The sequence below is a fragment of the Myotis daubentonii genome, chromosome 18, assembly GCF_963259705.1.
Source record: "Myotis daubentonii chromosome 18, mMyoDau2.1, whole genome shotgun sequence".
NCBI classification, from domain to species: Eukaryota; Metazoa; Chordata; class Mammalia; order Chiroptera; family Vespertilionidae; genus Myotis; species Myotis daubentonii.
This window is the reverse complement of record NC_081857.1, coordinates 30609160-30633659: the sequence shown is the minus strand read 5'-3', so window position 1 is coordinate 30633659 and position 24500 is coordinate 30609160. Positions and strand designations below refer to the sequence as shown.

At 45.0% G+C, this 24500-nt stretch overlaps 2 protein-coding genes across 7 annotated transcripts; both read right to left on the bottom strand.

The window, feature by feature from the left end:
- Positions 1–5553: 5553 nt before the first annotated feature.
- On the bottom strand, positions 5554–15054 carry MRPS21 (mitochondrial ribosomal protein S21). 3 transcript variants are annotated; one of them, XM_059674762.1, is made up of 3 exons: positions 15030–15054; positions 13863–13984; positions 5554–5844 (listed from the first exon to the last, which is right to left on the bottom strand). In XM_059674762.1, the coding sequence occupies exons 2-3, from the start codon at positions 13943–13945 to the stop codon at positions 5664–5666; spliced, it is 264 nt and encodes an 87-aa protein (XP_059530745.1). In that variant the 5' UTR covers positions 13946–13984; positions 15030–15054; the 3' UTR covers positions 5554–5663. The 3 variants fall into 3 exon arrangements, with proteins under 3 accessions (XP_059530745.1, XP_059530743.1, XP_059530744.1); XM_059674760.1 differs by lacking the exon at positions 15030–15054 and adding an exon at positions 14540–14564; XM_059674761.1 differs by lacking the exon at positions 15030–15054 and adding an exon at positions 14431–14534.
- Positions 15055–18948: 3894 nt separating this feature from the next.
- Positions 18949–23139, bottom strand: CIART (circadian associated repressor of transcription). 4 transcript variants are annotated; one of them, XM_059674756.1, is made up of 6 exons: positions 22997–23139; positions 21973–22400; positions 21735–21810; positions 21393–21471; positions 21165–21276; positions 18949–19637 (listed from the first exon to the last, which is right to left on the bottom strand). In XM_059674756.1, the coding sequence occupies exons 2-6, from the start codon at positions 22339–22341 to the stop codon at positions 19113–19115; spliced, it is 1161 nt and encodes a 386-aa protein (XP_059530739.1). In that variant the 5' UTR covers positions 22342–22400; positions 22997–23139; the 3' UTR covers positions 18949–19112. The 4 variants fall into 4 exon arrangements, with proteins under 4 accessions (XP_059530739.1, XP_059530742.1, XP_059530740.1 ...); XM_059674759.1 differs by having other exon boundaries at positions 21973–22147; positions 22997–23057; XM_059674757.1 differs by having other exon boundaries at positions 22944–23035.
- Between the last annotated feature and the right edge of the window lie 1361 nt (positions 23140–24500).

Here is a 24500-nt window from a genome sequence, read left to right as displayed (position 1 = left end):
CCTGGAGGTGCGCCCTGCGAGTTGCAGCCTGCGAGTTGCAGCCTGCGAGTTGCAGCCTGCGAGTTGCAGCCTGCGAGTTGCAGCCTGCGAGTTGCAGCCTGCGAGTTGCAGCCTGCGAGTTGCAGCCTGCGAGTTGCAGCCTGCGAGTTGCAGCCTGCGAGTTGCAGCCTGCGAGTTGCAGCCTGCGAGTTGCAGCCTGCGAGTTGCAGCCTGCTGCGGCTTCCCCAGCCAACTCCATCCCAGAGGTTACTGCCGGCTCAATTTTGCCTAAAGCAGCGTTCCTGGTGTGGAGAGTAAGTGCGCTGAAGTCATGCTAAAACTAAAAGCGAGCCCCAACGCAGCCTTTCTGGCAGAAAGTCAACCCCTGGGAACAGTCGACTTTCCTAGTCTTAGCCACGTCTCCTTACCCTTTCTCCCTCGGTTAAATGAACGGTGGTACCAGAGACCAACCACCCAGAAAAAAAGGCGAGTGTAGGACTCTGGAGTTAGTAGCGCCCCTACATTTTATTATGTCATTCACTAATTGATGGAACAAATATTTATTGACTGCCTACTAGAATGTGTCGGGAATCCTCTGAGAATCAATATTGCTTAATGATTAAGTAAGACCTGGGCTTTAAAGCTCGACTACTTAGATTTGTATTCCAGTTCTGCTCATTAGTTGTGACATTAGGCAAACTACTGCCAGTGGTTCTCAACCTTCTGGCCCTTTAAATACAGTTCCTCATGTTGTGACCCAACCATAAAATTATTTTCGTTGCTACTTCATAACTGTAATGTTGCTACTGTGATGAATCGTAACGTAAACATCTGATATGCAGGATGGTCTTAGGCGACCCCTGTGAAAGGGTCGTTCGACCGCCAAAGGGGTCGCGACCCACAGGTTGAGAACCACTGAAGCCCTCTATTTCCTCACCTGTAAAAAAATCCATATCATTGGGCTGCTGTGAGAACATGAGTGACTAAGGACAATACACTTAAAACAGTGCTTCTCAATAAAGCTATAGGATACAGGATATACATACATGTATAATAGACATCTCTATTATAGGTATTTTATATATTACTTATATCTACGATATAGCTGTAAACAATTTACACAATGAAAACTGAATTGATTCCCTCTCCCCCAAGAAAACACACTCCAGCTCCCAATACAGTCTTCCTTGTCGCAGTTAATGGCAACTCTTCTTACAGTTATGCAGGCCAGTAATCTTGGGAGTCATCCTGGACTCCTGTTTCATTGGCCATTTTTTCAGAATATTTACAGAAACTCTTCTGCTTCTCACCACCTTCACTAACATCACTTTTATGCTTGGATTATTTTAGTAGTCGCCTAACTGCTTTCTCTTGCTTCCACTTTGTCCCCTGTTAGTCTCTCACAAAAACATAAGTAAATTATCTGGTACTATAGTGAACACGTTAAACACGTTAAAAAGGTCATATTACTCCCCTGCTCAAAACCATCCCCCCTGGCTTTCCATATCCCTGAGTCTAGTGCCCTCCAATATGTGCCCCACTCCATTACCTCTGTGATCTCATCTATTGCTACTCTTCGCTCATTCAGCTTTAGAATCCTGACCCCTTGTACCTTGGACATGCAAAGAATAATGCCAAACTCAAGGTCTTTGCATCTGTTGCTTTCTGCCTAGATTGCTTTTCATCTGATACTCAACAGTCCCAATTTTAAGGGGATACCTGTTTCCAGAGCACTAACCATAAGATCCTTAAATTGTGATCGGAACAGGCCTGCCAGAGGCAATCCAGTGTCACAGGTACGTAAGAACAGGGTAGGCGGTATTGCATGTATCACCTTGTAAGTGGGTGAATACCAAACCACCCCTCTTCTGAACCCAATACAGAGATAAATATATTAGGACAATCCCTACTCATTATATGAACACGAGCTATCTCCTACCTTCCCAGAGCAGGGAGTGGAAGGTCTTTCTACTTGCCCTGACAACATGAGCTGTTTAGAACTTCAGCCAGCCGGCCAGATACCCACTTTACACATGAGGCCTCTCAATGGACCAGCTTCTAAAGCCCATCATTGCCCCGGGGGACATGGGCAATGGTCAGGCCTGGAGATTAAGACAAGCAGGGTATAATTTCAGAGACAAATTATAGATCTTAGTCACTCCTTAGTATTTTGGAGGGAGCTCAGAAGCAACTTTTACTTCAGAGGAATACTGCGAAGTAACAGGCCTGGTCCTATCTCAAACATACCATACCATTTTGGCAACGACCAGGCTTCCATTCTTCACCAATAGTACCTGGCAGGAGGGGACACCACGCTCAAAATCATAGGAAAATGATGTTGTAAAGACCAGAGTCAGCGATTGACAGGTGATTCAGGAGTATCAAAGCCTAACTGACTAACTTGTTAAAATGAGGTTAGACAAAGGTGACCCAGTCGAAGACTATCTGTATCTAAAATTTCTCCAACCACAGTGTGAGCTTCCAGAGGGCAAGGCCCAGGTCTAAGCTATTTCTGTGCAATGCCCTGTAATACGTCTTCTTCACCATACAGCTGCCAAGTGGAAGAGAGATCAAGCCTTGAATGGCAAGAACAATGGCTACAGCATATCTTCTGGCAGGCCTGCTTTATCAGTAAGTGTGGTATTTGTGAAAGGGAGAAAAGGTAGTGAAAAGAAAATTGAGGCCAGAAATCTGAAGCCACACTACTACACCACAAGGGGGCAATGTGTGGACACTAGCAATCTGGAGAGGTTGGAGGCGGGGTGGCCTTGGCAATCTGCTGTGTTTTTTTTCTTTATTGATTAAGGTATTGCATATGTGTCCTTATCCACCCACTGCTCCCCGCACCCCCCTACTTTTTTAAAAAACACCATGCTGAGAGCTGCGGCTTGGTTGAGATGAGGTGGGCTAGCAGCTTCTGCCTACCCTGTTCTCCTTCAGGGGGTTGGCATCAACTCTCCTTATATCAGCAGCATGGCTGTCAGGGGAACAAGACAAGAGGAAATACACAGCAGGAGAGGAAGCAGAGTAGCTGTTCTTCCAGATCTCGCCCCCGAGACCCCCACCCCCACCCCCGCGGCTATTAAAAATCAGACCCAGGCCCTAGCTGGTTTGACTCAGTGGATAGAGCCTCTGCCTGCGGACTGAAGGGTCCTGGGTTTGATTCCGGTCAAGGGCACATGCCTGCCTGAGTTGTGGGCTCGATCCCCAATGGGGGGGGGGTGTGGGGGCGGAGTGCAGGAGGCAGCCGATCAATGGTTCTCTCTCATCACTGATGTTTCTCTCTCTCTTTCCTTCTCCCTTCCTCTCTGAAATCAATAAAAATTTATTTTAAAAAAATCACAGACCCTGGAGTGCCTTTTGGGGAAAGGCAGGGAAGGTGGTGGGGTCCTTCATCTAGACCAGTGGTCTGCAAACTCATTAGTCAACAGAGCCAAATATCAACAGTACAACGATTGAATTTCTTTTGAGAGCCAAATTTTTTAAACTTAAACTAACCATGGGTCTAGACTCCCGTTTGAGCACTATAGGACAGTGTTCTCAAATTTTAGCAGGCATCAGAATCACCTGCAGGGCTTGTTAAACTATATTACTGGGCTCCAATCCCAATTTCCAATTCAGAAGTCTAAAGCTGGGTCCCAGAATGTACATTTCAAACAATTTCTCAGCTTCTGTCAATACTGCAGATCTGAAAACTACATTTTGACGACTGCTGCTGTGGGCATTTCTGGCTCAGTGCCCTTCTATTACTCAAAACTCCTATTTCCTTTATTACCATTCACCTACTGCTTTATTACTTCTCCACCATCCCTCTATCAGCCTCCTTTAGGAAAACTACAGGAAAGAGGGAAAACAGAGGTGAATGTTAAATTTGTCTTAAGGATCTCTTTGGGCAAGGCTTCTAGCACTCTCATCTGGTCGATGGGTATTTCAGAAGCAAAATTTATTCCAAATATATACAAGCTTCCTTTCCTTTTTTTACCTAAATTGGGGGGCAGTATAGTAGAGTAACAGAGGCTGGGACTTCCGGTCAAAATGTCAGCATAGGTAAATGTACTCGTTCCTTCTACAACCACATCAAAATTACAACATTTAGTTGTAAACTTGACTGGCCTGCGGGTAAATCCCTCTCACTGACATGCCAATAGTAATCAAGGTCACCAGCTGGATTCCCAGTCAGGGCACATGCCAGGTTGTGGACTTGATCCCCAGTAAGGGTCTTGTAGGAGGCAGCCAATCGATGATTTCTCTCTCTCCCTCTCCCTTCTTCTCTCTGAAATCAATAAAAACATATTTTTAAAAAGAACAGAAAACAAACATCAAAAACATGAACAATAAAATGCCAATACATTTCTATCAACTGAATCTAAAAAACCAAAATAAATGAACAAGTGTAACAGAAACAGACTCACAGATACAGTGAACATTTTGATGGTTGCTAGATGGAAGGAGGGTTGGGTACTGGGTGAAAAAGGTGAAGGGATTAAGTACAAATAGGTAGTCACAAAACAGTCATGGGGATGTAAAAGTACAGCATAGTAATATAGTCAATAATATTTTAATAACTGTTATTGGGTCAGATTATGAGATTTATCGGGATCATCTCTTAGTAAGTTATATAATGTCTAATCACTAGGGTGTACATCTGAAATTAGTATAATAATACATGTCAACTATAATTGAAAAATCTAAAATTGATTTAAGAAAAAGAAGACTATGACAGTGGCAAGGGTATGGGAAAATTGTATGGGGGTCTAGAACCAGCCACCCCAGGATGCACCTCAGTGGTATGCAAACTACTTTGAGCTGAAGGCAATTTTAGCTTCAGGCTCAGGAGAAACTTCTGCTTCCCTTCCCCCCCTTAATTACTTTGAAGAATTTGAATTAAAGGCCTTGCCCATAAAAAGAGATTATCAGTACTAACCTTTTGACCCACTTATATGGCAGGGTACTTTTTATTAACTGAAAATCTGTTCTTTTTATCATCCTGCAATATGCATAACCTCATCTCTAACTCGGTGTCTTACATACTTCAATCCCCCTTTCTGTATCTAAATCTCTCCTGTATGCAGGGTCTCTGACTCTCTCACGTATGTTGGGTCCCCATGTGCATGATATTAAATTTTATTTTCTCTAGTCAAAAAAATAACAAGATTAACAGATGCTTTTCTAATAAGATTTTGCTTTGTGTTTCATAAAAGTTGGGTAGGAAATGGCAGATACTGGTATATTCCACTACAATTATGAAATTTCCTTACTTCTCCTAAACTACTTGAAAAAATTTATTACAGTAAAATAGACCTAACATAAAATACACCATTTTACCACCTGAGTGTACAATTCAGTGGCATTCAGTACGTTCACACTGTTATGTAACTATGCAACCGCCATCCATTTCCAGAACTTTTTCATCTTCCCAAATTCAAACTCTTTACCCATTGATCAATAACTCCCCATTCCCCGCTCCCAACAAGCCCCTCTATTCCTAGACTACTTTTTGACTCAGTTTCTCTTTCACTTAATAGAAGAGAGGGTCCATTGCTGACTAGTGGATTATTTCAATGTACACAGGCCTTCTTGTATATGCGTGATTGAGTTTATTGCAAGAAACGGGTCGCAGAAAGAAAAGAGATGGAGATATAACCAGAAAGGTGTTTTCCTACTGGGCCTACTATCCACAGGCCTTAGCAGCCTTGCCATGGATCTGCCCGATTCTTTCGCATCAAAAAGTTGATCTTGCGAGTCATTTCCATGTTGTAGATCCTCCGGCAGGTTTCATAGCTTTCCCTCTGTCGTCGGCGGCAAGGCTTCTCATAGTACCGGCGTCGCTTGATATCCTCGATGAGCCCATCCATGGTGAGGATTCTGTATTAAGGCAGGCAATGAAGTTAGAAGCTTGGGCTCATTATTATTCCTTTTCAATTATACAGATGGCCAGAAGTCAACTGACCAAACAACTGATGTCTGTAAAAAATTAGGGTCCAGCCAGTGTGGCCCATCAACCCATGAACCAAGAGGTCACCCGTTTGATTCCCGGTCAGGGCACATGCCTGGATTGTGGGCTCAATCCCTGGTGGGGGGAGTGCAGGAGGCAGCCGCTCAATGTTTCTCTCTCATTGATGTTTCTATCTCTCTGTCCCTCTCTGAAAAAAAATTAGGTATGAAATGGTGGCAATACAGCATTAACTGCCAACTTATAGAGACCCCAAATAGGAATTTGAGGGGAATAAAAAAGCAATTAGCTGAATCGGTTTGGCTCAGTGGATAGAGCGTCGGCCTGTGGACTCAAAGGTCCCAGGTTCGATTCCGGTCAAGGGCATGTACCTTGATTGCGGGCACATCCCCAGTGGGGGGTGTGCAGGAGGCAGCTGATCGATCTCTCTCATTGATGTTTCTAACTCTCTGTCCCTCTCCCTTCTTCTCTGTAAAAAACCAATAAAATATATTTTTTAAAAAAGCAATTAATTACACAATCATTTACTTTTTTGTAGACCTATTTAGCAACTATTTCATTCTGCCCTTCCGTTACTTATACAAATATTTCCCTTACTAGACTGAAAATCCTCAAAGGTAGAAACCACATTTTATTAATCTTTAAGTGTCCATAAAACTGAGCTCAATCTGTTTCCCCCTTCCTCCCCCCAATTCCTTGCAATGCAGCTTCCCCTGCTGGATTTAGAACATGCCTAACTCAAACTCACCTCTTTGTTTTCACTGAGCCAAGAAGACATGGGGGTTTATTCTATAACCTATCTAACCCCTATGCTCTGGAGAGCTCTGGCTCCAATCTGTAATTTGTATCTCCCTCTCAACCCATCATCAGTTGATCCTGAGGAGATCTGGAGGCACCTGCAGCTGCTGCCCTCCATTCCTGGCATTGTTTGAGTGGTTCCATTCCTGCCTTCCCTGCCCTTTCATTACATGTAAGAAGTCATAAACACAATTGGAGATAAGGAGGTTGAGACATGGCTACTGTGCCATCTCCAGTTTCTGACTCCATAGGTCTTGGGTGGAGCCCAAGAATGTACATTTCTTTTCTTTCTTTTTTTTCATAGATTCTTTATTAATTCCAGAGAGGGAGAGATAGACAATGACGAGAGGGAATCATTGATTGGCTGCCTCCTCCATGTCCCCCTACTGGGGATCGAGCCCGAAATCCAGGCATGGGCGCTTGACCGGAATCGAACCCAGGACCCTTCAGTCCATAGGCCAACGCTCTATCCACTGAGCCAAACCGGCCAGGGCAAGAATGTGCATTTCTAACAAGTTCCCAGATGATGTTGCTGCTGAAAGTCCAGGGAAAGCTAATGCCACAACACAGTGGTAACGCCCCTTTAAAACATTGATCAGACAGTATTATATTTAACTGTGGTTATTTGTTAGTTTTTTCATCTCCCTTACTGGTTTGTGTGCCGCTTAAGGTTAGGAATTAAGCCTTTATCAGTAAATATATGACAAAAATGAATCCTCTAGGTGACTGGCAAATGTCCACAGCTCAAGGGGTTGACTTTGTAGTAGACACAGTTCTTGGAAATGTTGACTCAGAAAGCCTCAATAATATTATCTTTGCTAAGGTTTAGATTTTAGATAACTGAAGTTTGTAGAGGCTAATCTGCCCCAAGATCACAGAATACAGCTGGAAGTAGAATTCAGTCTTTAGTGCTGTGCTCCACAACAGCATTCTGCTCCTCAAGCAAAAACCACTGAGGTTCAGAAGACAAATTACTGCATGCTCCTGAGCAAAGGAAAGAAGGAAGGAGGAAGAGCTGGGCTAGGCTCCTTAATTCAAGAGATGTAAGCCAAGACATGGCACACTGACATGTAAGTAACCATGGAAACACCAACACCATTTACTTCAGTTGTTTACTGCTGTTTGATGAAGGCCACTTTTTGAACTAGACCCTAGTATATTAGAGAAAAAAATGGGAAAAAGTCCCAGAGAGAAAAAACTAGAAATATAATATAAAAAGGATAAGGAGACTGACTGGATTTGAGGATAGACTATAAAAAGAACAGGGACCCCTGAATATGACTTCACTTTGGAAGAGGATCCTACTGGAATGACAAAGGCAGTTTAAAAGTAGGATGAAAGAGAACTGCAAAGGGAGGAGAGAGTGTAGACATACTCAGGTATTCTACCGGAGTTTCAAAAGGGGGTTTGGAACTGAAGTGCTCATCTTACCAAGTAAATGCCTGTGTGGTGAGGCAAAAAAGTAAGACATGAAGGAAACTAACAGAAGAATATGATAATGGAGGAGGGGAAAAAACAAAAAGATCGGTGGCCCACAACGTAATTAGGGGATTGCTGATGGTTTTCCCAGAACTATTCCACCTAATTCCTGAACACAGACCAAATAAGCTCCAAGATTTTAGTTATCCTAAAAAAAGTACAGATTATCTTCAAATGGTCCTGAGTTCCTACCATAGAGGCATCTACTCAACTTATTTCTAACAAAAAGGATATGGGAAGAGCTTCGCAGAACTCATGAAGTAAACAGACAGGGTGTTACTAAAGATGTTCCTGCTTCCAAAGGTAGTTCAAGGACTAGAAGACCAACGGCCTTAGTGTAAACAGATCAGCCTTGAGTTCAGGCGCCTGGCAACATGACACTGAAGGAGAAATCAGCTGCCAGTTTTAGTGAAATTCAAGGGATTATGTAAAAGGAGCTGAGGCAGACTCACATGTCCATGTAGCTAGCCTACGTCAGGACCAGTGTGTACGCAGAAGGACTCAATGGGCCCAGAAGCTTGCCTCCCAGAAATAAAAGGGGTCATCCGGGCTTGTGTGCAGTGTGCTTAACTTCCCTCGCTTGGGGCCAGCCAATCATGCAGGGCTTCCTGGCAACCTACACTCTCTATCTCCTCATCCCAGGGCACCCGTGAGGGCCCTTGGTTATGTAATGAACATTTACGGCGATCTAACTAGGCAGACACATAGGCTGTTTCCTTTGTCAGACTGCTTCTACAACACATGCTCAAGTTTTAACCACCTCCCTCTCCTCTCATTTGCTCTCCACCTATTGTTGTAATTAGACCACAGAACATGCAACTTATTTTTACACTACCAACTATCAGAAAGCTGAGAGAGATAAGAAGCCGGGGATGTAGGAGACATACAGAAAAGGTGGCCAGAGAGAGGACATTAGGGAAAAACAGAGAAAAAGAAGAAGAGTGTATCAAAAACACTGTGTCTGACAGACAGAAGACTGGGACACTCCAGCACCAGCCAGCTCATATCTGCATGCTTAAAACTCTTTGCCTAGAAAATTATTCTAAGAGCAAAATAATATAGATTAAAATATCACTTTACTTCCTGAGGCTAAAATGCAATTATGGGATACATATCTAACACTCCACGATAAAAAAAAAAAGAGAGAGAGAGAGAGAGAAATGCAGCTTCCTAAAATCTAAATTGATAAAATAAGTATCTTTCCCATAAATAACAAAAATCACTGCCACAATATTTGCCCCAAGCTGGCTCCTTCCAACCACATGCCCTTCTTGCACTGCTTCCCTAGATAATCCCAGCCACAAAGTTCGAATGTTCCGAATTCATAAGGAAGCCTAAAAGAGATAATCATAGCTAAGGGCCCGAGTCTCAGGCTTGAATCTCTCTCCCTCTCTCTCTCTTTAACATATATATTTATTGACTTCAGAGAGGAAGGGAGAGGGAGTGAGAGACAGAAGCATCAATGATGAGAGAGAATAACTGATTGGCTGCCTCCTGCAAGCCTCACACTGGGGTTGAGCCCGCAACCTGGGCATGTGCCCCGAACCATGACCTCCTGGTCCATAGGTTGGTACTCAACCACTGAGCCATGCTTGAATCTCTTATATTATTTTTCTATCTAACCATTCCTCTTCATTCTGATTAAATTCTTTTCTTTTTAAGCAATGTGAATTGGTTTTCCCAAAACCTATTCTTACATTGGTGTTTTAATCCCTAAAGTGAAAAAAAAAGTAATGCCATGCTTTCTTTTTTCTTTTTAAATTAGATGAGGGATTTAGCAATTTTATTTTATTTTTAAAAAATATTTTTATTGATTTCAGAGAGGAAGAGAGAGAGATAGAAACATCAATGATGAGAGAAGCATTGATCAGCTCTTGCACCCCACCAGGGATCGAGCCCACAACTTGGGCATGTGCCTTGACAAGGAATCAAACCAGTGACCTTAAGTTGCATCGGACAATGTTCAACCAAATGAACCACACTGGCCAGGGCAACAATGCCACATTTCTTAACAGGATACCTGACAGAGTGCCCAAGGTACTATCCAAAGGCAAAAGTCTCTGAATAAATTTGATATATCTACCTAGTACACCAATTTTAACTTGAGTACGTACGGGTGATGGTGTCAGCTCTAAAACAGATGTAATGGCAACAACAACAACAATAATAAATAAAACCCTAAAATTTTATTTAAGCCCTGCCAATGTGGCTCAATTGGGCATCATCCCATGCAAGGAAAGGTTGCCAGTTCAATACCTGGTCAGGGCACATGCTCGGATTTCGTGCTTGATCCCTGGTAGGGAGCTTGTAGGAGGCAGGTGATCAATGTTCCCTTCTCACATTGATGTTTGTTTTTCTCTCCTCCCCCCTCCCTTTCCCTTCTTCTCTCTCTAAAAATAAGTTAAAAATATATTTAAAAAAATTTTTTTTATTAAAAAAACAAAAACTCCAAGGACATTCCATGTTTGCCTGTGGTGGCAGAACCCCGGCATATCGGAGATATTGCAGGTTGTTTCAAATCTCCGCAATAAAGCAAATATCGCAATAAAAACAGGTAATCGTTTTGCTGAAGGATCTTGCCTTCGGTTTGTTAAAAACACACACATGCCCTAACCGGTTTGGCTCAGTGGATAGAGCGTCGGCCTGCGGACTGAAAGCTCCCAGGTTCGATTCCGGCCAAGGGCATGTACCTTGGTTGCAGGCACATTCCCAGTAGGGGGTGTGCAGGAGGCAGCTGGTCGATGTTTCTCATCGATGCTTCTTACTCTCTATCCCTCTCCCTTCCTCTCTGTAAAAAACCAAAAATTTATATTAAAAAAATAAAAAATAAATAAAAATAAAAACACACACAAAAACCCCCCAACATCTGTAAAATGCAATGAAGCCAAGCGCAATAAAACAAGGTATGCCTGTGGTTCCTTCACTCCCTGAGGTTAAGGACACTTCAGCGGGAAGGTGTGACAAACACTAAAGTAAAGGAACTGACAGAAGGTAAAACGAACATTTACATTAAGTAAACATTTACTGAGAGCTTTCCATGTGCCAGGCACTTTGGTAATGCAAAGGGTATACTAATGAAAAAGCACATGTCTCTATCCTCGAGAAGCCTGTTGCCCTGGCTGGTGTGGCTCAGCTGGTTGGAACATCTGTCGTCCCATGCACCAAAAGGTTGTGGGTTCGATTCCTGGCCAGGGCACATACCCAGGTTTCTCTGTTTGGGGCGCATTTGGAAGGCAATCAATCAATGTTTCACTCTTACATTGATGTTTCTCTCTCTGTCTCTCTCCCTTCCCCTCTCTAAAATCAATTTTTAAAAAAATAAATAAAAGAGGAAGGGAGAGAGAGAGAAATATCAATTTTTTGTTCCACTTATTTATGCATTCACTGGTTGCTTCTTGTATGTCCCCGGTCAGGGCTCATGGGAAATTTTTTTAAATGCTGCTTGTCAGATGCCACTGTCCAGAGACTCTGATTTAATCTTAGGTTGGGTCCTGGCAGCAGGAATTTTTTTTAAAGGTTCCCTGACTTATTCTAATTGGCAGCCAGGGTTGAAAACCACGTGGTGTCACGCTGACCAGTGTCCTGACTAAAAGAGGCCCTTAAAAGAAGTATGGGGCTGCTGTTTAACAAAAAGGAGAACGAGTTTAGAGATATCTGAAAACAGCCTGGAATGAGTTCTGAGATAGGGCCAGGCCAGGCCAGATGGCAAAAGGTATCCAAACAAATTAGCCTCACCTTCTGCCATTCATGTATTCTTCTCTTACCTACCACCCACCCAGGACCAAGAAGGAGCCTATATAATAAAAGCCTAATATGTAAATTGACCAATCAGCAGAACAACTGGTCAGCGGTGGCGACAGGCCAGCCAAGGCGGGTGCCAGCAGGCAGAGAGAAGGGACAGTGATAAGGGACAGAGGGGTGATCAGGGGGGCAGGGCCAGCCGGTTACTGGCCGTGCCATCCCCCAACTGGCCGTGCCATCCCCCAACTGGCCCGCCAGTCGCTTCCTAAGCCATCGATCAGACATCCCCTGAGGGCTCCTGGACTGCAAGAGGGTGCAGGCCTGGCTGTGCACTGGGCCTCTAGTTTTTAGATAAAAGAAAAAAACAGAAAGAGCAAAACTCGAATGCTGATTAAATTAAAAGTTATTGGCTAAATCAGGATTTTGAAAGAGGCAGATACTAGTACAGCTCAATCACCCTGACTAGGAGACCCATCTAAAATCTACAAAAACACATCACACAAAGAGAAGTCAGAAAAAAAGGTGAAGTAATCTGCAAGGTTTCCTTTCTCCAAATTTAACATTTCATCTCACTAGCTAATTCACTACAGGAGTCTTAAAGACATTCATTTTGTGCTTCCAGTTAGGGGCAGAAAAAGGTCATCAGACACCACAACCCTCTCACCGACATGCCACTCAAAGGTCTGAAATAGGAGAGGTGGGAATGAGCAGTAATAGAGAAAAATGAAATAGGGTGTCTTACCACCGGGTATGTCACTGATCATTTTTACTCTCAATGTAAGTGACAATGCAGAGGGAACCACTTCTGCCCAAGGATATGACTGGCATGCGGACACAGGATGAGGAAATGGGGCTGACCCAACACCAAGTCCTTGAAAAGACACACAAACTACCCTCAGCCGGCAACTGTTTTTCACTTATACAACTTCTGACAGCGCCTTTGCCCCTACTTACTGTGGTCTGCTGCCATCCAGCCGATCGCACCTAGCACGCTTTGCTAAGAACGAGGTTCTCTCTCCTTTACCCTCTCAGCCCCCAAGAACCCCACTAGTATTTAAGCCCAGTCAAACAAGGATTCCTAACTGGAAAATGACTACCAGAGGTCTCTCCCTTTCCAGATAAACTAGTAAACAGTCTAGTAACATAGAGCAAAGAACACTGCACTAGCAAGATGGGTTTTACTCTCCTCTCCACCATTCAATAACTGTGTGGCCAAGAAATATAGTTTTATCTTGCTAGACTTGTGAAATAAAGCTACCACCTTGCTAGCCTTAAGGTAGAGGGCCACCTCATGTAGGCTCTTTAAGATCTCTTTCATACCATTCTTTGGTAATTCAACTCAACAAACCTTTGTTTCTCCAAACTCTGCTTCACACTGGAGAGGAAATGATGAATGAGGCAAAGCCAGCAAGTCTAAAACTTACAACCAAGGGGAGGCTACGGAACTATTTGCTTGAGGGGCTACAGTGGTAAGCCTTCTTCAGCAGGGTCATTCAAATCTCTCAGACTAGCATTTAAAACATTGCAGTACCGCTCCTCCACTCCAGCCAGCTCACTTCCATCTCCATGCTTCTGCTTCTGCTGTAACCTTCCTCTAAACCTGTAATGCTTTTCCTCTCTTGCTTGCTTTTCCAAGAGCCCAACTCTGAATTCACCTTTTCCATTAGCTCTGTCCCACACCGTTCCCTCCCTGAGCTTTCTCTGAATCACGTCCTGGGTTCCTGCCTCCTGGCAACTTTATGACTCGACTTCCCCTTTGGGCCCTATTTGAGGCCTTGGATGGAATTCGGGTCCTGAGGGGCGGGGAAGTTTCAAGACTGTGACCCCGTATGACAGGGGAAGAGGGAAAGAACAGCCACCGCACTTCTCAGGAGAGCTGGTCTCGGCATGATTCTGGCCCTTGAACACTTGCCTGTTTAGGGTCCTGTATGCCCCTTCCACGTTCCCGTCCTGCACCATCACAGTCCTGGCAATGAACTTCAGGTGTTTTGCCATGACCTTGGGATGAAGTCTTCACTCCCTGGGACCTAGAGGCTGATGTTAAAACGGGGAAGAAAATATAGGTACCAGGTTAAGAAGGAGAAACACACCCGAATGCACACTCCACCGCACGGCTTCTGCTGTGTCTGGATATGCCACGTTCAAAAGTAAGCGAGAGAGGGCACGTGCAAGTTCTCCTAGCCTGCAGGTCACCGCGCGTCCTGGCCAAGACCCCCTCGTTCTTTCTGCCACTGCAAACCCTGCCTCGGGAAGCGAAGCGACGGTAGCGAGGTGTCACCGCGCAGATGTCCGCGGCCGGGTCCGAGCGGGCACCCCGCGCCGCACACCCACCCCCAGGACCTCTCGCGGCTTCGGGAGGGCCGGGGCGGGCTTGTTCCGGGGCCGTTCTCGGCCTTTAGAAAGGGGACCACCGCGCGCCAACGCGCCCTCCCGCGGCACCGCCTTCCCTCCCCCCCACCGCGCCCGACACCGCTCCTCACCCCGCGCCCACCGCACCAGCCGAAGCGAGCCCCCTCGCAACCGGAAGCGGAAGTGCGTAATCCCGGCGCCGCACAAGGAAATCCAGGCTGAAAGGGGGGGGGGACCTACGCGGAAACCATGGCAACGTTCTCTCTTGCCGGGTTGACAGTGTCTCCCGCGGTCCGCACCAGACCCCGGGCCGGACTCTGCGCCTGACAAAGCAAAATACCCGTTGCCTTACGTTCCGTAAGCAAATCCTTCGCCTTCGGAGGAGGTCGTTGTCCTAAGGCTCCGGAGATCAGCCCGATTCCTCACCCCGTAAAACGATGAAATCTTTAATAAATGATACAATAATAAAAGCCATTGGTCTCTCTCTCTCTCTCTCTCTCTCTCTCTCTCTCTCTCTCTCTCTCTCTCTCCCTCTCTCTCTCTCTCCCTCTCTCTCTCTATTCTTCTCAGGAAAATGGAAGAAGTTGGCGAACCTCCCTGCGCATGCATGCATCCTGTTTTCTCGTCGCAACGAACACGGATTCTTTGGGCTCTGCTCTCCAGATGCAGAACAGCGTCACACCCCTCATCTGCCTAAAAACTGGTCTGAAAAGAAGCGAAATGAACGTACCATGAGTTTCCTATAACATCATCTTGCCAGCCGCGTCACTAAATAAAGAACTGGGAAACGCCTGCAGGGTTTAGAATGGAAGACTTTTATGTCATTTTGCCCCCTAGTGAGACCTAGAGAAATATCTCTTTTTTCTTTCTTTCTCACTATGGAAACAGCCTTTCTTTTACTCGTATACACTTCTGCATATCCATTTATGGCTATTCACATCAGTTCAGATCTAGTGGCTCTTGGAAAATAGTAGGGAAAGGCTCAAAACAAGAAAGCAAGTCCCAACGAGGTAGTTACTCGTACAATAAACACACACACACACACACACACACACACACACACACACACACTACACACATCCTCATCAATTATGCTAATTACTTTAGAGTAAGCCATGTTCAAAATACCCAAATAGAGCTACACTGGGACATCATGCTTATCAATGAAGTTTTATTGAACGCCTACTCTGTGCTAAGTATTGTTGATATCATCCAGTACCTTTTGGATCACCAAAAAACAGTACATAGACAAAAGATAAATAATAAAACAAGGTAGCATATGATAAATGCAAAATAAGTTATATAGGTTACAGCATAATATGGTGAAAAAGCACTGGATTAGAAGTCAGGAAATCTGGATTCTATTCAAATTCTGATATCAGGCATATGACCTTGAACAAGTCCCTTAAACCAGTAGTCTGCAAACTAGTGCCTACAGGTCAAATCCAACTCCATCAGTGTTTTTGTAAATAAACCTTTATTAGGACACAGCTGTGTTAATTTGTTTATATATTAGGTATGGCTGCTTTGGGCTACAATGGCAGAGTTGGATAGTTGCAACAGAGATGTATGGCTCACAATGCCTAAAATATTTACTATTTGGCTTTTGCTGATTCCTGACTTAAACCTCCAGTCTATTTCCTCATATGTAAAATGGAACTGATATTTGCCCTCAATCACACAAAATTTGTTGAGAATCAAATGAAATAAAATATAAAAATACCTTGAAATAAAGGAAGGGGGAAAGTAATATTTTGAGGGCCTACTATATACCGAACCCAAAGTAATATTTTGAGGGCCTACTATATACCAAACCCTGTACATGATCTCATTTTATGGGCCAAAGGCTGAGCCTATATACAATGTTTAATGGAGAGAGTAATTGGGAGAAAGGCTTGTTAGTCACTGACAGAAGGGTAGGGTTTAGTTAACAGAACCAGGAAAGACTGAACAAAGTAATCAGCATGAATATGAGTTGAAAGGCAAAAAGACTTACAGTTTATGGCTCAGTTGGTTGAGAATGTTGTCCCATGTCCCAAGAGATGGCCAGTTTCATTCCTGATCAGGGCATATGACCAGGTTTCAGGCATGCTCCCCAGTAGGGGGCATGCAAGGGCGTGTAGGAGGCAGCTGATCGATGTTTCCCCCTCATCGATGTTTCTCTCTCTCTCAAATCACATTTTTTAAAAAGGCTTATAGTGTTCAGGGTCAAATAAGAAAACTGGAACAGAGGGATCACACAGGAGAGCAGGGAGGAAAATAGCTTGACTAAAGGTTTTGGACTTTCATCATAAAGTCCACTGGCGAGCCATTGGAGAATTTAAATAGGGAATGACACTCAAAGCATTGTTCTAGGAAAATTTATCTGGTTATCGTGAGAAGGGATTGGAGGTAAGAAAGACTATTGCTATAACCAAAATTTACATCAGAGAGGTGGCAATGAAATGAATGGGAGGAAATGTATTTTAAGAGATATTCCAAATACAGAATAAAAAGGATTTGATGACTGAATAACAACAAGTTTTAAGCCTAGTTATCTGGAAAAATGATGGTAGATAGATAGCACTAACAGAAGAAAAAGAGACTGTAAGAAGGCAGAACAGAACATCTCTAAAGGAAATACAATGTTTGTATTGGTGAGCACTAGAAAAAGCACAAGACTATAATCCAATTGCACCTAAGTTTTGTCATCTATAAAATGAAGGGGGTTGATCAGACACAAATGGCACTTCTTGGATATAAAATGCTGACATTTTTAATAAGTTTTAAGTGTTAGTAATATGTAAATAGAACTCTCCAGCAGGAACTTAGATATTCATTATGTCATCTCTCAGGTGGAAGATTGTGACTGGAGATGAAGTTTTTGCAGTCTTCTAAAATTGAGGCAATAATTATAGCCATGAGGATGAAACCTTTAGTGAAAGGATGTTGTCAGAGAAGAATAAAGAGCCAATGTGTGAGCCTAGGGGAACACCCACACTCTGGAATTGGCAGAAGTGGTGCCATTTAGAGTTATAGAAGTTGTTGCCAGATAGGTAAGAGGAGAATCAGGCTAGTGTCATGGGATCCGAGGGAGGAGAGTTTCAGCAGGCAGCATCCAGAGTGTCAAATGATACAGGGAGCATGAACTACATAGCCTTTGTAAAGGCCCCCTGGACCTAGCTATTGATTGGGTGGAAGCTACACTGTAATACTCTGATTCTGTGAGCTCATTAGTGACCTGGGAAGGTGCATTAGAGTGTTTGTAGAAGCTAGCCTACAAGAGGTTAAGGACTGAGTGGTAGGAGGGAATCAGAAAGTATGATTAGACTACTCTGTCAAAAAGTATGGAGAAAAAAAAAAAGACAATCAGGCTCAAGAGAGGTTTTCAAGAAGGGGGAACCTGATCAAACTTATAGGAGAGTCTGGCCAATGTGGAACAGTGAATTGAGCATTGCCCCACGTACAAAGGAGTCATAAGTTCGATCCCCGGGGGTGGGGTTGGGGGACGTGTGGGAGGCAGCCAATCGATGTCTCTCTCTCACTGATGTTTCTCTCTCTAAAATCAATAAAGAAAAACATTTTTAAAAAACTTGCAGGATAAAGAAATAATTCAATAACATATTGAAGTTACAAAAGAAAAAGGTTAGAATAAGAGGTATAGCACAATTTCCAGAAGTGAAAGGCAACCAAAAGCACAAATGGAGGTTTGCTTTAGAAAGGAGGTCATGTTCTCTGAAATAAAAGGAAACAATTATTCACTGAGAAAAGAGGACTTGAGACGTAGGGGAAAGATATGTAACTAGCTGTGAGGAACATACTCAATAGCCAATAAACAATAACTAAGATGACTGTGTAGTCTGATACACAGTCAAGGCTTAGAATGGGAGCGGATATGGTTTTGGTGGAAAGTGAGACAAATCAGGAAGAGTTCTATACAGAGAGTAGATATATAGGTGACTTCACAGGCTTCATTTTTGCTATTTGATAACACTGGGTAGGTAGCCTTCCTTAGTCCAACAAACAGAGGTGGCCACGAGTAGGCTGATACTTGTTCATAATAATAATACAATGAACTGTTCCCCATGCTTACAATTGTAAACATCCTTTTGCCCACCCTTTTACATTTAGCAACTGCAGCTTTTTTTTTTTTTAATTGCAGCTTTTTTATTAAAGATGAGGCCCAGTGTCTGAGGGGACTCCCCATTCTAACAACTCTAGGGCACCCCTTCTCTTCAAAACTGGCAACCACAGTGCCTGTTCTGGTTCTTATGTCCCACCTCTGGCAGCAGATTACATATCATTTATCCACAAGCATCAACAGCTCCCATCAAGGCAGAGAGCTATTGCAAAGCAGAAGAACCTGCTAATCTGGGCCAGCTGGATGATTACAAGAGGGAAAGACACAAAGGGAAAGGTACTATTCTCTGAGCCCGAATGAAAAAAAACAAAGCCAACTCTGAGCCCTGTAACTGTCCCAAGGCTGTTCTCTAGGAAGCCAGCAGCGGAGTCCCTCTTCCTTTCCCACAGGACTTTCATTGTCCCGTCCAGACTTCCCACTGGGTAAAGCTCGACTTCACAAACCTGCCCATCCCCTTTCTTTTCTGCAGCATTGAGGATAAATATTGGTATTTGAAACAGGTTTCAATTCCCCCCCAATCAGCAAACTGTTTAGGTATAAAATTTCTTTAATCAGAAAGGATTTCTCTTCCCTCAACACAAATGCACACATTAAAAGTAATACACACACACACACGCACACACATACATAAACACATGTATATGTACAGACATCTATTTATACAAATTAGAAACTACAGTCTCAAGTCTTGGATTAGGGGTTGAGAGGATGGACATCAGGAGCAACTGGAGGACGGCTTCTCATTTGTTCTAGGTGTCCCACAGTCTTCTCTCTGGCCATGGTGGGAAGATCACGAGGGGACTGGGGACAGCTCCAGTCTGACTGCAGAGTTACTGGCAAACTGTGGCAACGAGGTCTCTCTCCAGACAGTTTCTTAGGATAATCAGAGATGGCAGGAGACGCTGTAGTAGGTGGGACTGGACTGGTCGGGGCAGAGTGGGTGAAAGGCTGCTCTCCATGCTGAAGGAAAAAGATGACACCAATGCTGGTTCCAGTGCCTAAAGGACCCTGGCTAAAGGAGACAGTACTTGGAGTACTGAGAGGGGGATTGCAAATTGGAGTGGTGTGGATCCAAGTGAGGTTCATAGCTGGCCATTGAGGGAGATGCCAAGGCTGCTTTGGTTTTAATACCAGATGTCCCAGCTGTGTCTGTTCCATCTTTTCCAAGGAAGGTGCAGGAGAGGAGGCAGCTGGATAACTGTGGTGGCTTAGAAAATGCTAGGGAAGGGGAGAAAAGAAAAGAAATTGTGAGAAAACTCTCAGATGAACTCTACCTGGTTACCTAAACCTTTGCTTTCCTTGGGAATGGTTTGCAAAGCAAACATACCTTGTTTTATGCAACAGATAATTTCCTGTCAGGTCATAATTAAGTAAAAGTTTTAGTAACCAAATTATATTTTCATTTACTCAACCAATACTTGAGGGCCCACTATGTACCACACACTATATTAGGCAGTAGATATTCAGACATATACCAAATAAAACAGTTCTATGGGTTATTACTTATAATTCATTTTTAATTTCTTTTCATTGGAATCATTTCCCATTTCTGTATTTTAAATTCTAATTTCCTATGTTGAGTGCCTTAAGAAGTATAAATTAATATGCAGGCAAGATCCTCCTGCTTATTTTTAAAATTTTATTTTTAAATTACAGTTTACATTCAACATTATTTTGTATTAGTTTTAGGTGTATTACATTACACAGTTACACAGTTACTGCAATACTATTGGCTATATTCCCTATGCTGTACTTTACATGCCCGAGACTATTTAGGTCCATCCATACTATTGCAAATGGTAAGATTTCATTGTTTTCCTCCCAGTTATTTTTAATAATTTTTAAAATTTGATTTTTTAGAGAGAGAGGAAAGGAACAAGAGAGAGAGGGAACATCTTTGCTGTTCCACTTACTTATGCATTCATTGGTGGATTCTTGTATGTGCCCTGACCAGGGATCAAACCTGCAACCTTGGCATATTGGGACGATGCTCTAACCATGTGAGCTACCCAGTGGCTTATTTTAAAATTGATTATTCTCACGGTGATAACTGTGGTTGATTGAAAACTAGGACTGTCTATTATCTACAGGAAACTTTCTCCTCCCTATCTTTCGAGTGCCCCTAAATACCCTATTATTTGAAGGCCCAGAAAATAGTTCACTTCCACACTAGGTCTAAGGCTCTAACAATCCCCCATGAATGCTCCAGGGCTGCCCTCCCCTCTCCCAGTGATATACTTATGACCAGTCCAGTAAACCCATGCTTCCAGAGGGTCTGGTATGACCAAACTTGGGTAGGAATAAAAAGGGGAAGGAAAGCATCTTAGGGGCAGCAGAGAAAAAAAGATTTGCAGAGAGAAAGGATTTGGGTTCAGGGAGTGAGACACCTTCCGACCTGAATCATTTGGCCAGGTAAAAGCCTTCTATATCTATGCAAAAAGCAGATAAGCTGCCATCTGAGGGGTAGGATTAAACCTCACAGAGTCCTTTGCAGTGACAGAACAAAAATAACATCTAGGAATCAAGACAATAAAGGAAGTTTCATTTTCCCCTTCCCTGAAAAGGAACTTGTCGAAAAGATAAAAAGACCCAGAAAGAAATGGAAGAGGAAGCCCATTTCTTGAGTGTGCAGGCTGACGCTCTATCCACTAAGCCAAACCGGTTACGGCAGAAGCCCATTTCTAATTGTACACTTCATTTCCTTGGTTAATTTCCCACCTTTTCCTCAGGTTTATAGATTCTTACCTTGGTCAGCTGATGCCTGCTACTGTGCAATGATGACTTCTGGGCAGCTATGTGAGGAAACCAAGTCTTTAGCATTCCTTCTACCTGTAGCAGAGTTCTCAGATAACGCTCCCTGTGAAAAAGAAATTAAAAAAACAACACACAATTAAATGTGAAAGAAGCAACATGACAGGGCTGAACATACCTCCCTTTTAAGGACGTACTGAGGAAAGAGCCAGAAGAACTTACCCCATCTGTGGCTTCTGCAAAACACCTATGATACGCTGGATCCTGTCCACTGCCACACTCTGCTGGAAACTGCTCAATCCTGGGTTCAGGGAGTGAGAAAGAGATCAAGGATTGGAATTCAAGAATTCAGTCAGGTAAAGAAAGGAAGGACAGCAGGGGGTTAAAATGGATTCACCCACAGAAATTAAGTCCCCGGGGCAAAAAAAAAAAAAAAAAAAAAAAGGAATAATCAAGACCCAAACAAAGACTTACAAGAAATACACATTGAAAACAGATTTTCAAAGAGAGAAGGAGAGAGGAAACACGAGAGATGTGAACCTAGCTCGGATGAATGCAACTAACCTCTTTCAAAGCGACCCATCTTCAGCCCATTCAGGAGGTCTGTGAGAGGACGTATGAATCCCTGCAGCTCTTTACACTGTAGAAAAACGGGAGGAAGGCTGTGAGCATTGCTCACACCAGCACTGATTCTTCTTCCACCTCCAAATCCGGGAGCCAATACTATCCTCACAAGGTCCTTACCAGTAGCGGGGTGCTAAGACACCCCAGTAGTATCTGCTTCCCCCCAGCTTTCTCTTACCTTCTGAGCAAAGAGCAGGTCTCCTTCTGTGGTTGTACCACGGATGTTTAGGCTGGTCTCCAATGCACGGCGATCTCTTGATCTTTTGACCCCAGACCCTGCCATAGGAGAAGCCAAGCCCCGCTGTTCCGAGTGAGATGCTGTACGTTGGTTCCTAGAAACCTTGGGTCGTTGCCTGCAGCGGATAGGACCGGGGCTGGGCCGAGAGCCTCCCCTCTGCCCAACAGTGTCCGGCCTGGGGCCACGGGGCCCCTCCCCCTCCCCCTCACTATCCGAGGGGAAGCCAAAGTCACTGTTCACTGGGGAGGTGGAAAAAGAGGAAGGGGGAGAGGAGGAAGAATAGGAGGAAACGCTAGATGGAGAATCCATAGGTTCAGAAGCAGGGGCTGGAGAGCAGCTCCTGGAGTACCCAGAGATCGGACCTGCAACTGAAGAGCAAAGCAAAGGAGTTGGAAACCAGAATCCGAGAATCAGGAAATGGACTGGGCGGCTGGGGTGTACGGTGCGGGACAATCCTCTCTCCTCTCTGCCTCGCCAATGTTACCTGTCTCAGGGCCATCGTAAAAAGCCATCTCCCCAGCCTCCATTAAGAACCCGAACTGCCGCTCTGGCCTCGGCAGAGCAGCTCTTAGCCCGACGGACTTCTGTTCTCTCTTCCCTCATTTCAAGAGCACATACCTGGCTTAACACCTTCCCCGGCCCGGCCCATGGTTCGCCTGATGAGTTCCGAGCCTGATTCCGCAGCGAGCCTCTCCACCGGAGGTCACGCCACCCGGGAGCGTTAAAGCTCCGGCACCGGAACCCACCTAGTGACTCTGCAGGAACCCCTCCCATAGAGACATTCCTCTCCCCCCCCCCCCGCCCCCCGCCTCTTCCTCGTCTTTCTCATCAGGTTTCCTGCTCCGGACCCTCTCGGGTCCCTCTGCCAAGTGATACGATCCCTCCCAATACCAAGAGGTCCCTACACCTACTCTCTCCCGGGCCGATCCTCCCGCGCAGCTCGCCGTCCTCCCGGTCTCCTCACCTGTGTCGGCCGGCTCCGCCCGGGCTGTCTTCAGCTCCTCGCACACTCCGGGTCGCGGCTACCCACCTCCGCCTCGCTCCCAGGGGGTCCCGCCCCTTGCCCCTCCCAGACACGTGCAGTTCCGCACGTGCCTTCCCCCCTGCGTACACAGACCTCGTCCCCTCATTGGTCTGCTCGCCGGTGGCACGTGACCACAGTTACTGACAGTCTCACCCCATTGGCTACAGCACACAGGGGCTCGGCCAATAGAGAGGCGGTCAGGTGACGATTGGCTGGAAGGGCAGCATTCCGTGCCCCGCCCCTACATGCGGCTCGGGGAGAGGACCCGGTGATGAGAAGAGGAGGAGGATGGAAAAAGACTGGAAAAGAAGGGAGGGGAGGAAAAGGGCGGAAGCCGTGGCCTTAAATAGGATGGTGGTGCGCCGGAAACGCGTGGCCCGGGTGTGCTGAATGGTTGCGTGACCTGAGTCGCACGCCTCGAGATGTAGGACTCCCGGCTCCTCGGGATCCGGCCCCTCTGCCCCCGCTTTGAGCGCCTCCGCTCACGGGTGAAGCACGTGGAGCCAACAGCGACCGGCATCTGCAATGTGTGTCTTAATGGATGCGTGCCGCCGTGTAGCCTCTCCCCCTGTCGGCTGCCCAGCCCTCGTTACTCCGCCGTCTCTGTCTCGCCGTCCCCTCCTCTTTCTCCTACAAGTTGTGTGCCTCTTGCCCTGCTGGGTGCGGAGGGTGGGGACTGCCGCCGAGAACACCGTGTTCTCTCTCGGGCTCCCGCTGGGGCGGCTCCTCCCTTACATAACCCGCCGTGCACGTTACTAGCTCAGATGCCAGCCCGCCACGACTCCAGAGGTCAAAGCCGAATTCGATTGTTCCTGGCCTTTCTACCCGGGGCTCCTCCGGCTCCGCGCCCTGAATTCTGTGATTCCTAGCACTGGAACGTGGTGGGGGGAGGTCCCCGATCCTCCAGATGAGGTGTTTGTCTGGCTTCAGTTTCTCCATTTGTCCCCTGGAGAAATTCGAAAGGCTTTGAAGGAGGGAAGGTGCCAAGTCCGGAGTTCGCTGCCCCTTGCAGTATTGAAACGGTACGGTGGAGAGAGAAAGGGGAGACTCAAGGACTGTAAGCGGATTGAAGCTGTAACATAGGAGAGACCGCAAGGGGGCAGCACAGTCTTGATTAGGGTCTCGAGGACAGAGAAAAAAAATGTCCCTGCCTGCCCTAATTACTAATTGGAAAAGGCACATTGTTGGGGGGGGTGGTGGGAGGAATGGAGGAGGGTGTGAAATTTTTATCTATTCTAAGTAGTATTTTATATTTTACATATGTTTAACAATAGGCTTATTTTATAAAAGGAAAACAAGGGTTCTAAATAAACGAATTTCAACTATCCCCAAACACAGTTTTAACACTATAAATAATCAAATAAAGCAATAGAATCAGAGGGAGTCATAGACTATGAATAAACCTGTTGTCTGAGGGTGCTTTTCTTCTTTCTTCCCAAAACTT